At 42.9% G+C, this 13,175-nt stretch overlaps 1 protein-coding gene across 1 annotated transcript in view; it reads left to right on the top strand.

Moving 5' to 3' along the window:
• Window positions 1-12,473, top strand: part of GTF2A1 (general transcription factor IIA subunit 1) — a 33,056-nt gene extending 20,583 nt beyond the window's left edge. The window contains exon 9 of the mRNA XM_075425867.1: window positions 7,895-12,473. Within this exon, the coding sequence (XP_075281982.1) occupies window positions 7,895-8,002 (108 nt within the window). The 3' untranslated portion in view covers window positions 8,003-12,473. The remainder of the gene's footprint in view (window positions 1-7,894) is intronic.
• The last annotated feature ends 702 nt before the right edge of the window (window positions 12,474-13,175 follow it).

The raw sequence follows: 13,175 nt of genomic DNA, 5'->3' as shown, positions 1-13,175 counted from the left end.
GAGAAGGAGACTCCACAGCCTCCCTGGGCAGCCTGTTCCAGTGCTCCGTCACCCTCAGAGGGAAGAAGTTCTTCCTCATGTTCAGACGGAACTTCCTGTGCTTCATTTTGTGCCCATTGCCCCTTGTCCTGTCGCTGGGCACCATGGAAAAGAGTCTGGCCCCATCCTCCTGACACCCACCCTTGAGATATTTATAAGCATATATTTGGTCCCCTCTCAGCCTTCTCTTCTTCAGGCTGAACAAGCCCAGCTCCCTCAGCCTCTCCTCGTAGGACAGATGCTCCAATCCCCTCACCATCCTCATAGCCCTCCGCTGGACTCTCTCCAGTAGCTCTTCATCTTTCTTGAACTGGGGAGCCCAGAACTGGACACAGTACTCCAGATGGGGCCTCACCAGGGCAGTGTAGAGGGGAAGGAGAACCTCCCTCGTTCTGCTGGCCACACTCTTCTTGATGCACCCCAGGATCCCATTGGCTTTCTTGGCAGCCAGGGCACACTGCTGGCTCATGGTTAACCTGTCGTCCACCAGGACACCCAGGTCCCTCTCCGCAGAGCTCCTCTCTAGCAGGTCCACCCCAAGCCTGTACTGGTGCATGAGGTTGTTCCTCCCCAGGTGCAGGACCCTGCATTTGCCTTTGTTGAACCTCATCAGGTTCCTCTCTGCCCAGCTTTCCAGCCTGTGCAGGTCACGCTGAATGGCAGCACAGCCTTCTGGTGTATCTACCACACCTCCCAGTTCTGTCATCAGCAAACTTGCTGAGGGTACATTCTAACTCTTCATCCAGGTCGTTGATGAAGAAGTTAAACAAGGCTGTGCCCAGTACTGACCCCTGAGGGACACCACTTGTTACCAGCCTCCAACTAGACTCAGCGCCGCTGATGACAACCCTCTGAGTTCTGCCATTCAGCCAGTTCTCAATCCACCTCACGGAGCACTCATCCAGCCCATACTTCCTGAGCTTCCCTAGGAGGATGTTACGGGAGACTGTGTCAAAAGCCTTGCTGAAGTCAAGGTAGACAACATCCACTGCTCTCCCTTCATCTACCCAGCCAGTCATGCCATCATAGAAAGCTATTAGATTGGTCAGGCATGATTTCCCCTTGGTGAATCCATGCTGACTACTCCTGATAACCTGCTTTTCCTCCACTTGCTTGTTGATGACCTCCAGGATAAGATGCTCCATCACCTTTCCCGGGATGGAGGTGAGGCTGACCGGCCTGTAGTTCTCTGGGTCCTCCTTCTTGCCCTTTTTGAAGACTGGAGTGACATTGGCCTTTCTCCAGTCCTCGGGCACCTCTCCTGTCCTCCAGGACCTCTCAAAGATGATGGAGAGTGGCTCAGCAATGACATCCGCCAGCTCCCTCAGCACTCGTGGGTGCATTCCATCTTGGCCCATGGATTTGTGGACGTCCAGATCGCTTAAGTGATCCCTCACACAGTCCTCCTCGACCAAGGGAAAGTCATCCTCTCTGTGGGCTTCTCCTCTTACCTCCAGGGCCTGGGATTCCTGGGGTCCTGCCTTGGCACTGAAGACTGAAGCAAAGAAGGCATTCAGTAGCTCTGCCTTCTCCGCATCCTCCGTCACCAGGACACCCGCCTCATTCAGCAGCGGCCCCACTTTGTCCCTAGCCTTCCTTTTGCTGCTGATGTAGTTGAAGAAGCCCTTCTAGTTGTGTTTTTGACATCCCTTGCCAGCTTCAATTCCAGGTGGGCCTTGGCCTTCCTCGTCGCATCCCTGCACGCTCTGACCACATTCCTGTACTCTTCCCAAGTGGCCAGCCCCTCTTTCCACATTCCATGGACCTTTCTCTTCCACCTGATCTCAGCTAGAAGCTCCTTGTTTAACCATGCAGGTCTCCTGCCTCCTTTGCTCGATTTCTGTCTCAGGGGGATGCATTGCTCCTGTGCATGGAGGAAGTGATGTTTAAAGAGCGACCAGCACTCTTGGACCCCACTGCGTTCGAGAGCCCTGGCCCACGGGATTCCTCCCAGTAGCTCCTTGAAGAGGCCAAAGTCAGCCCTCCTGAGGTCCAAGGTTTTGATCCTGCTTATCGCCCTGCTTCCTCCACGCAGGATCCTGAACTCGACCATTTCATGGTCACTGCAGCCGAGTCTACCTGCAACCTTCACATCCTCCACCAGTCCCTCCTTGTTTGTTAACACAAGGTCCAGCAGCGCGCCTTTCCTTGTTGGTTCCTCCACCACTTGCATCAGAAAGTTATCATCGATGCTCTGTAGGAACCTCCTGGATTGCGCCTGCCTAGCTGTATGGTCTTCCCAGCTGATGTCAGGGTGGTTGAAGTCCCCCATGAGAACCAGGGCCTGTGACTGTGAGGCTGCTTGCAGCTGCCTGTAGAAGGTGTCATCAATTTCCTCCTCCTGGTCAGGTGGCCTGTAGTACACACCCACAGTAAAGTCACCCTTATGAGCCTGTCCCTTAATTCTAACCCACAAACTCTCAACTTGTTCCTCATTTGCCCCCAGGCCAAGCTCAATGCATTCTACTTGCTCCCTCATATATAGAGCAACTCCACCACCTCTCCTTGTTGGTCTGTCTTTCCTAAAGAGTCTGTAGCCATCCATGACAGCATGCCAGTCATGCGAGTTGTCCCACCATGTTTCTGTGATGGCGACCAAGTCGTAGCCGTCCTGCTGTATAATGGCTTCCAGCTCCTCCTGTTTATTGCCCATGCTACGTGTGTTGGTATAGACACACTTGAGCTGGGCTGTCAATCTCACCCCTGGCCTTGGCACGCCAAGCCTATGCTCATCCCTAGTGAGCTGGGCGATGTCCCCTTCCCCCTTTGAACCTAGTTTAAAGCCCTCTCAATGAGCCCTGCCAGCTCGTGGTCAAGAATCCTTTTTCCCCTTTGAGATAGCTGTACTCCGTCTGTCGCCAGCAGGCCCGGTGCTGTGTATACCTCCCCATGATCAAAGAAGCTAAAATTTGACTGATGGCACCAGTCCCTGAGCCACCTGTTAACCAGGTGAGTTTTCCTGCCCCTTTCAGTGCTGTCCCCTGCCACTGATGGGATGGAGGAAAACACCACCTGCGCCCCTGATCCCTCAACCAATCGCCCCAGTGCCCTGAAGTCCCTTTTGATGGCCTTGGGACTTCTCTCTGCGATCTCGTCCCTGCCAACCTGCATTACCAAGAGGGGGTAATAATCAGAAGGCTGCACCAGACCAGGGAGTTTCCTAGCAAAATCTCTAACCCGGGCCCCAGGGAGGCAGCAGACTTCCCTGTGGGATGGGTCTGGTCAGTAGATCGCACCCTCTGTTCCCCTCAGAAGGGAATCACCAATGACAATTACCCTCCTTTTTTTCCTTAGCTGAGGCAGTCATAATGCATGGGGCTGTCTGACTGGTCCTAGGCAACCTCCTGGATGGAGCTTCACCTTCACCCACATCCTCTGTGGCCGGTCCCTCACATTCCAGAGCCCCATATCTGTTGCTTAAGGGCAACTGGGCAGGTGAGGGAGGCCGGTGGGGATTCGCTTGCCACCCCGAGCAGGGACCCGTTTCCATTCCCCCTATCTCTTAGGCCCCCTCTTTCTGCTCGGTGGCAAGAGGGTAGGGGGTTCTCTGCTTTTCGTGGAGCCGCCTCCTGCTGCCTCTGCCTCAGGGAGGGCAGGGAGCTGCTCCACCAGTCGATCTCTCTCTCACACTCCCGGGTGCTCCTCAACCTCTCCACTTCCTCTTTCAGCTCTGCCACCAGGCTGAGCAGATCATTCACCTGCTCGCACCGAACGCAGCAGTTGTCTCTGCTGTCCTCCGGTACGAGCGCCAGGCTCAGGCACTCCCTGCAGCCAGAGACCTGGGCACCTGCGTTCTTGCGTGGGGCCTCCGTCTGGGTCCCCACACTCCTTCTAGCAAGAGCTTTACCACGGGTGGTAACCATGGCTAGAATATCTCCTGGATGGGCGATGCCCACCCACTACTTGAGTTGCCAGGAGCGGCGGCTGCACTCTGCTCGCTCGCCCTGCCCGCGCACACTGCCACGCCGCGCGCCTTTGTTCGCTCGCGCTCCTGATCGCCCGCGCTCCCTGGGGCTGCTCTTATCCGTGAGGGGGTTTGGCCGCTGTCACACTCGACTCCTCCCCCTTGAGTCAGAGCTGCCGCTCGTTGGCCCCTCCCGCTTTCCCGCTCGGGGTGGGGGTGAGGGGGTGTCTCCTCTCTCGGCGCTTTTTGCCGCCTCGCCGCTGCCGTTTTGCCACTGGAGAAAGGGTCCCTCGGCGCGAGCCTCTGCTCCAGAGCCCTTCACCTTCAGTAGCTTCACCGAAATGGCGGGCACACCGGCTTTTCAGCTGCCGCTGTCACACTCTACTCCGCCCCCGCTGAGTCAGAGCTGCCGCTCGTTGCACCTCTCCAAAGCTGTTAGTTTGGAGGCAATTCGTGAGGGTAGCGAGGGATCTTGGAACAGTCAGAAAAGCTTTTTGGGAGCTGCTGAAGTTGAGCAACAGGAACTACTCTGAAATCTTCACCCCCTTAGAAGTTAAGAATGTGGTGTGGAGCAGTGTCCATCGTTAACCTCTAGTGCCATGCGCTCTTCATCAGTGACTACTTCACTTATCAGACAATCGCTGTTCAGTTTGTCCCCATAAAAGACACAGGATCAGCTCAGCTGTTCTGAGCAGAGTTCTCTCTGCCAGTATCCTGAATCAGCTGCCGGTGGGTGCCTCTGGAACAGTGAGACAAAGCCAAACAGGTAGCGATGCTCAAGTAGAGCTGTCTCTTAAGGGAGAGATAGTGCCTTTGTGTCAAATACCTGGCAGAGGATTTTTTTCCTTGATTTGTCAGAAATTAATGTGATTATTTTTTGAATCCTTATAAACTTTGTCTTATGACAATAAGTTTCATAATTGTATTATGTGCTGTGTGGAGAATTACCTAGGTTTTAACCCACTAGTTTCATATGATACCTGCTGGTTCTTTATTTAGAAGAGTGTTTTCTCTTTGCTTGCTTGGTGCCTTTCATGATATTGCAGACCATCATAACCTTCCTTAGTCATGTCTTTAAAATTAGAGCTACACTTTGCTTGGTTGTTATTTGTGTCCAAACATCTGATTATTCTTACTTTCATTCTCCAGATCTGTTTTATTCTTCTGTATCTTATTTGAATACAGGTAGATAAGTTTGAGAGAGGATCAGAGCTATTCATAACACAGGTGAACCTTCAATTTATTAAGTGATGTAACAATGTTCGGCAATAGTTCATGTGTGCTTTTGACCCCACTGAACACAGAGCTGATGTTCTCATGGAAAAGTCTTAGGACATTGAGATCTCATTCATGACTTGGAATTGTCATCTCAAACCCATCATTTTTTGTATCCGTATAACTTGGAATTGTTTTTTCTGTCGTTATTACCTTCATATACATTGAATGTCGCCATTGTTTTATTACACAATGAGTTAGGGCAGAAATACCGTTCTGCAGCTCTTCAGTAACTGTTCTTTTGTATCATCGGTGATGTTTTGTCATTTTCCAGATGATTAGTGAATTCTTAAACCATGCAGACTCGAGCCAGCACAAATCTCTTCAGGAATAATGTCATTCCACTGTAAAAATGGTGCTCTCACCCTTGTTCTCCCATCTTTATTCGGTTATTTATTCATCTGAGGACCTTCCCTCTTACCTCATGGCAGCTCAGATGCTTCTGGTGAGGGATTTTTGTTGAATGCCATTTGGAAGGGCAAGTAGAATATCTAAGCCAGACATTTCCTTGTTCATTTATTTATTGTTGCAAGAATAGACTGCAGCAGAACAGTCCTAAGACTGCTTAGCTTAGTGAGCACAGACCAAACAATAGTACTAATAATGGATGGAGTACTGTGGTCATGTCTGTTCTGGTGCTGCTTTGTTGTTTGCTTCTACAGCACTAATAGTAGATGATGAGAATTCCTGATGGAAATTGAAAAAGTTGCAATGGGGCCTCCTTGATTTTATGAATTTTGTAAAATTTTCTTAAGTTTTTTTTAGATCACCTAATTACATTTTTTATGGTTTATCTGCAGAAGTTTATGATAATCTTTTCTCTTTTGGACAGCTTTTCAGCTTTCTGAAAGATCTTTGCTTTCTTTGAATATCTTCTTGTCCTGCTGCTTAATTGTACTTGTGGTCTCTTGTTTTTTCTGATGCCTTTTTTGATAGGTGGCAGGTAATTTATCTACTCTGTGCTTAGAGTATGCGGGGGTTTTTTGTTTTGTGTTTGTGTGGTGGTTTTTTTTTTTTCCAAAATTTACTCCTCTACCTTTAGACTGAATTTTGTTCAGTTTCCTTTAGTTTTAAACATAAGAACATAAATTTAGTTAAATGCTCTGCTAGGGGATTTATTGACTTTTTATTACCCCTGGGAAAATGTTTGTCTTGCGTGGCTGCTATTAGTTCTGGTGATATTTTCTAACTTAAGCTCTGCACGCTGTCTTGGACCAAGAAAAGGATTGTGTGTTTTGTGGCTTCCTGGCTTAGCTTCTTCGTGAAGTAGGACTTGACGGTATAGTATCTAAACCAGCCTCAGTGCTGCACATTGATGTTTACTCAGTAGGCGTAAGACAATTGAAGTGTTCCGATACTACAACTACTTCTCGTCCTTGTGTCTCCTCTGATGTTCTTCACCACATTGATGAACCTCCCTTCCTGTAGTCAGGTAGTATTTGTTTGGGAATGAGCATGAAGAGAGAAGAGTTATTTCTGTATGAAATATTTTTTTAAAGAGAATATGAATAAAAGTGTTGGTTTATTCTTTGTCTTATCCTGTGTCAACGGAAACATCCGTTTAAGCTGAAGATCCGTTATGTCACAGGCTCCCGTAATATGGACTCGCTGGGGAGCAAGAATGGAATGAATTGTGTTTGGGGTTTTGATGTTGTTGTTGGGTTGTTTGTGTGTTTGGGGTTTTGATGTTGTTGTTGGGTTGTTTGTGTGTTTTGCTTTTTTTTCCCCTCCTAGTATTTCTTGGGTTGTTGCGAATAGCTGGACAGATCTCCCAGATGCATATTAAAAATTTTATACAAAGCCTTAAAAGGGCCAGTGTTTTAACTGGGAAGGCTGTAGTTTAAAATTGAAGCTTCATGCCATCATGCCCAGTACTGGAGAATGTTACTTTTCTCACGTGACGCTTTATGATGAGAAATGAAATGTAAGTCATACGCAGTGACTCACCATCGAGGAGAAATTACAGAATATAAGAATAGTACATATATTCTGTATCAACTTGTGTGTTTTGTACCGCAGAGGTTTTCAGACTGAAAAACTTCTAAATAATGCACTTGCTTTTTAAGCAAAACTTAACTTTCGGAAGCCCAGAGTCAAACTCTAATACTGAAAGTAGAAAGTTGAATGGGCCTGCTTTCTATCTATGCACAACATAATCGGACTAGTTTTCATGCAGAATGTAGTTTAGACAAGAGATGCAAATAATAAAACTTAGTGTTTGACCCTTTCAGGGCTGGTTTAAAACGTTAGTCTTTCTGTTACAGTGGTTGAAACGGGGATTTCTGTCTTTGAAGTGGAGTTTCGTGGCTGTTGTAATCAAAGATAATTTAGTCAACTTAAAGTAGCACAGGTGGATATATTGCTCTTACTCTTCCTTTCCAACCACCTTTAGAAATGTGCTATATGCTTTGGGTTTTGGAGTGCCTCTGTGCTTGCATGGTTTTGTGACAGTTGCTGTCCCTGGTTTAAAAAATGAAATCAGAAAATACTGTTATATGCATAATTAGTTTTTGTTTTTCGTAGCTAAACACAGAACTGATTTTCAATATATTTGTAGTAAGTTAGTAACATATGTCTAATAGTTATTTTCATTTTTTTCTTGCCCTTAATTTATTTATGCATTATTACCTGCTTTTGGTGCAGAGTAATAATTCAACTTTTTTTTCCTGTTTTTAGATCCATAGAAGTAAAAACAAATGGAAATTTCATCTCAAAGACGGCATCATGAATCTTAATGGAAGAGATTATGTATTTTCCAAAGCCATTGGGGACGCAGAATGGTGAAGTTTTAATTAAGAGACAAAACAAAACAAAAAAACTCCCTGTAAAAGGAAAAAAAATCAAAAGCAGGAAAGGCTGAGACTTGGACGTATACTCCAACCAAAATGTGTATCTGCACATGAGAAATAAGAAATAAACAAAAGTATTGGAACAAAGGTAAAATATGGCAACAAAGACACTACTTCAGATGAGCAAGCCATGGACTGTAGCAGCTATAGCATTGTCTGGGAGCTGGTTTTGTGTGTTAGGAATACCTTAATTATGAATTCTACATACAGGTACCTACAGCTGGTATTTAGCATGTAAGGCTTCGTTTCCTGCCCCCTCCCCCCTCCTTCCCTTGATTTAAGATTTTAAAATACTTCTTCCACTGATTGAAGGAACTCTTCCCTTTGATAGATTATTAATCTGAAAATGCTTATTGTGTGTACAAATCTTTGCTTTGAACACTTCCTTTTGGTAGTGAGGATGGTCAGAATGTTACTTAAACTGCGTGCAAGCTTTGTACAGAAGGGTAAGAATTAAGGTGTTAAATTTTAAATAACTTGTATAAGGAAAATATTTTTAATTCTGATATGCTCATTAATTATTATATCTATTTGTTGTTTTCAATTCAGTTCCCCATAAACAGGTTGTTGTTCCTAGCAGTTACAAAGTGGTAAAATGATCATTTATATTTCAAAATTATTTTAATTTCATGTAAGTGATACCTTTTATTTAGGGCTGCTTTTTTTAAATACTAAGCACCTGTAGCTCCTCCCTACAAAAGTCAGATTCTTAATTATAGTCTTGCTGTTTGGTGGTGGTTCAGCATCACTGAACTGAAATGAATAATATAGGTTTCATTGATTTTTTTTTTTTTAATTTTTTTTAAAGGCTTCAGAGACCTTTTGAATCAAATGTGTAGGTAATGGCATAATAGATGCATTGCTTCACCTGTCTTCTACTACATGTGTAGTCCAGACATTCACAAATAATTCAACAGACCACAAGAATGACTACATTTTTAATATAGAAAATCTAATAAGAATTCTAACATCCTAGCTGCAACTCTGTTAATCAAATATCTGCATTATTAAACAGTTACTGCAGCAGTTAATCTCTCTAAAGTTTCCAGGTGGCATGTAATTTCATGAAGAGAGCTGCACAGCTTTGAGAACACAAATTTTGTTAGAGCATTTTTAGACTGTCTTGGTAACAGAAGATAAGCAGTCAGATGCACTAAACCTTGTGTAGTCACATTTTCACTTGCCTTTTCCAGAGGTGTGGTTTTGTGGTGGATTGTTTTTTTTTGTTGTTTTTTTTTTTTTTTCTATGAAAAGCGACAAGGTTGCTCCCTGCTCCTTCCCTTCCTCTCCTGAGAACAAACACCTTTTCTTCATGCATAGGTTATTCTTGCAAGCCCTGCTTTCAGAAATGCAGTTACTTTTGAACAAGGAGAGGGAATGGGCATTATACTTTGTTGAGGAAGGAATGTTCATGTGGCTCACCATTTCAGAAGAATTTGTTTCATTTGGTGCTTGGTAAGATGATGAAAAAAGGACACAGTGAAGATAATTGTAACTAAATTGGGAAGACTTTCAGAAGCAAGCATTTGAACCCCGATTTATAAACTTTTTTTGCTTGAGAATGAAACTTCTTAAACATTATTTAACAAAGTCACATTATTTAACAAAGTCACAAGTTTATTTTTAGCAGATATAACAACTGCTATAATTTTTATTCTCTCTAATTTACTTGGCTCCAAAACTCAAAACACATTGTAATGAGGGTTTTTTTGCTGTGATTTTGTACACCCATGTGCTCGTTGATACAGACTAAAACTGCCTGTAGGCTATGTCTAGAGCCGTATGGTTGTTCATAAGCCATCTACATACATAAGCTTTAAGAAAAGTTAATTGATGTTTCTTCTAATTCATTCTTAAGCAATGGAATCATCATTTAGAGTGCATTTTTGGCTTGGAGCTTCAAAGTACCTCAAACTGATCGGTGTTTGCTTTCTTCTGAACAAAGCAGATATTTTATTTTTACTTTTTTTGCCACTGTTGACACTTCTATGTACAACTGTAATGAAATCAATAATGTACCAACTTAATCCTTCCCTCACCTTTTCCGTGTCTGTTACCAGTAAGTCTTAAGTAGTGGACTTCAGAGAAATTCCCGTAACGCTACACAACCAAACCGATAAAAGGAAAAAAAAAAATCCCTTTAGGTATAGATTCCTGTTTATACCACTGGAACCCAGATTACTTGTACAACACTTTGTTTTCATACATCTTAGTGATTTTTTTCACCCACATACATATACTAGAAGCTGCATAGCCTTTTTATTTATTTTTAAAGGATAGCAGAACTTTAAAGGTGACTTAAGCTTAGCCGGTTCTGAAGGATGTTAGAAGCTTTCTGAACTTGCACAGTCTCTTGCAGGCTAATTGTATGGTATGCTTTTCACATAAGAAGTTTTGTCTTGAAATACAAATACCTGTGAAGTTTTTGGAAAGCCAGTCAAACATGAACATACCAAACTGTGCTCTTATTGCTACATCAAGTGTTCCTTTTTTTAAATCAAAAAGCATGTTTTAATTTCATTTTATTGTAGCAGCTTGCTGTAAGAATGTAGTTTGCTTAATTTTATTATTGTACTTGAATTTTTAATCATGGTTTTAACAATGTAACTGAACAGACCATTTTGTTAGGTTCCAAAGAAACCATTCCTTTCAGAGGGCAAGGGATTCCCATGTTCATAGCTCATAAATGATTTCCACCCCCCCCCTTGGAAATACGTCTTTTTTGTTGGGTTCCCCCCCGCCCCCCGTTTAAATAGTTCAGTATTATGGAAACAATGATTTCAAGAGGGCTTATGTTAAAATTTGCACAGATAATGGAGCACCTTTTTATGATGGACAAAATGGGGACAGATAACTTCAGAATTATAACCACGATGGCTGATGGAAACTTGTAGAGCAACTGGGCAAAATTGGGAGTCTTGTGCCTTTTCAGTTTGCAGAATACCTGTTTTGCCAGTATGACAATACTTTTTTTTTTTGATTCCTGAGAGAGTAAATTTCCTGCAGTGCTTCAATCACAAAAGCAACTTTTTTTGCTCTAATTCTGTTGGGTTTTAGTGTGTGCAATCATTTTAAAACATCTAAGTTGAAAACAAATTGAAATGTTTTCTGTTAAGGAGATAATAGAGAGTTTAGTCACATAAGGAACTTTATATTGGACTATTTAAATAAAATATGTTTTTATTCCCCCCTCAGTTGCTGGTTAGCGAGAAGATTTCTTTGAGGCTTCATACTCTTTGTTCCTTCATTGTACTCACAAGTTGCATTTAAACATCATTTGGTTTCCTAAATACGATTTAAAGTGATAATTGTGGTCAGAGTTTATTTCCGAGAATATGATACATGATTCTGAAGCACAGTTTCTAGAAAGAGCAAAGAACATGTTGTGTCATGTAACAGATTGGTTTTTTTATAAATGTTTTTTCTATTTCTGCTGCACAATTAGGAGTGTTAAAGTAAACTTCATAGAGTCTGTGAAAATAATTCCACTGTTTGACAGTTAGCAGTAATTATGTCACCACATAACACTACCAGACTAAAATTTCTGAATTCCAGTGAAGGAGTTAGGGACCTTGTTAATGAAAGTTCATTTTGATTCAGTCTCTTCAATTTGTCAAAGTTCCTTTAAACACAGTAGAGCCCCCCCAAAGCAAAAGCTTCCTTAATAGAATGCAATAAGATGTCCAGGAAGTGAACAGTGGCTTTAGGATAACGCACACTGGGCTGACACTGGGCTGCCTTACACAGCATCGTGGGGTTTGTTGTGTGCCCCCCGCCCACCCACCCCCCGCCAAAATTCGAGGTCTTTTCAGACTTTGAGATCAGTGACTATACAAGAGATAGAAACCTGCACTTTGTTACGTATTGGTGTCTGGCATTTAAAGTCTCGTTTTCCCATTGCTGTGGTAGGTTGGGAAATGTGTAAAACCCAGTCTGTTGGTTTCCCTCTTGTGTGCTTTTTTCAGGCAGTTCGTGCAGTGTGTCTTTCAATTATTATTTGGTGGATTAGACATTGTGGAACAAAAAGAGCTTTTTTAACAGGAAGAAGTACCTTGGGTTAGCTATATGTACAGTCATCCAGTGAGACACGTTCCAGAGTGCATAGGGTACCAATAGATTACGGAGTGGGGGAATATCCTTTTTTGCTGTTCTGAGCTACTATTGTCAACTGCTGTTGTACATATACTGTTATGTGTGAGGGGGTAAATATATTTATTATGTTTGTAAAATTCATTCTGTACAATTGCAGATCAAGGTTGCTCCTCTGTGATATACAGGATATTATGTTTCAAAGGCCATGCTTGGAATACGATTAGAGAACTTAGTATTTTGATGTACTAAGACCTATTTTAAGTTTAATATTTTGCCTTTGCAAAAACTTTAATTAAAGATGTTATTTAAAAATGTTTGCCACTTCATTTATTATCTTGCATGTGCATTTGTTTAATGTGTGAGGCTTAATGAGTATTACATAATAACACTGAAGATTCTGAATTTGCTTTCATCACATGCAGGTGACTTCACTGTCACCTACTTGTTGAGTTTGCCTTGCGGACTTTCCATTTAACGTCATCACAATGTTATAAAAAACCCCACATTTTGTTGTTGAGACCAGACTTCTGTATTTATTTAAGAATTTTCTACTTATGGTAACTAGAGACAGGTTTTGAGACAAGATTGGTTGAATAACTTGGGGTGCCATCTGGATATTAGTCCTGTAAATGGAAATGCAAGACAATATCGACAAGTAAAATACAGAGCTCTTGGCTGAGAGCCGGCGGATCGTGAATGTTTCCTCTTCATCAGCAGAACTGATCTGGCAGAATTGCTTTCTGGTCGAAGGAGGTAACATCTAATGAGTTCCTAGCTTAAAGTAGTATCTTGAGATGTGACTTGTGCTTTATTTTTAAACCTAAATTTTGAGCTTGAAATTCTAAATATAATTAGAAAGATTGTAAGCTATAGGCTATATTGTCTGTATGGGGGAGGTGTATTTTGTAATATGATCTTCAAGTAATCTTTTTAACTATAATGTTGTAAAGGTGTAGCAAAGCAAGAATCATAAGGAATGGTGGGGTTTTTTTTCTAGTACTCAAGGGGCTCTTTTC

This window comes from Opisthocomus hoazin, chromosome 7, assembly GCF_030867145.1.
Source record: "Opisthocomus hoazin isolate bOpiHoa1 chromosome 7, bOpiHoa1.hap1, whole genome shotgun sequence".
Lineage (NCBI taxonomy): Eukaryota > Metazoa > Chordata > Aves > Opisthocomiformes > Opisthocomidae > Opisthocomus > Opisthocomus hoazin.
Note: the sequence above shows the minus strand (reverse complement) of the source record. Positions and strands in the feature narration are given on the sequence as shown.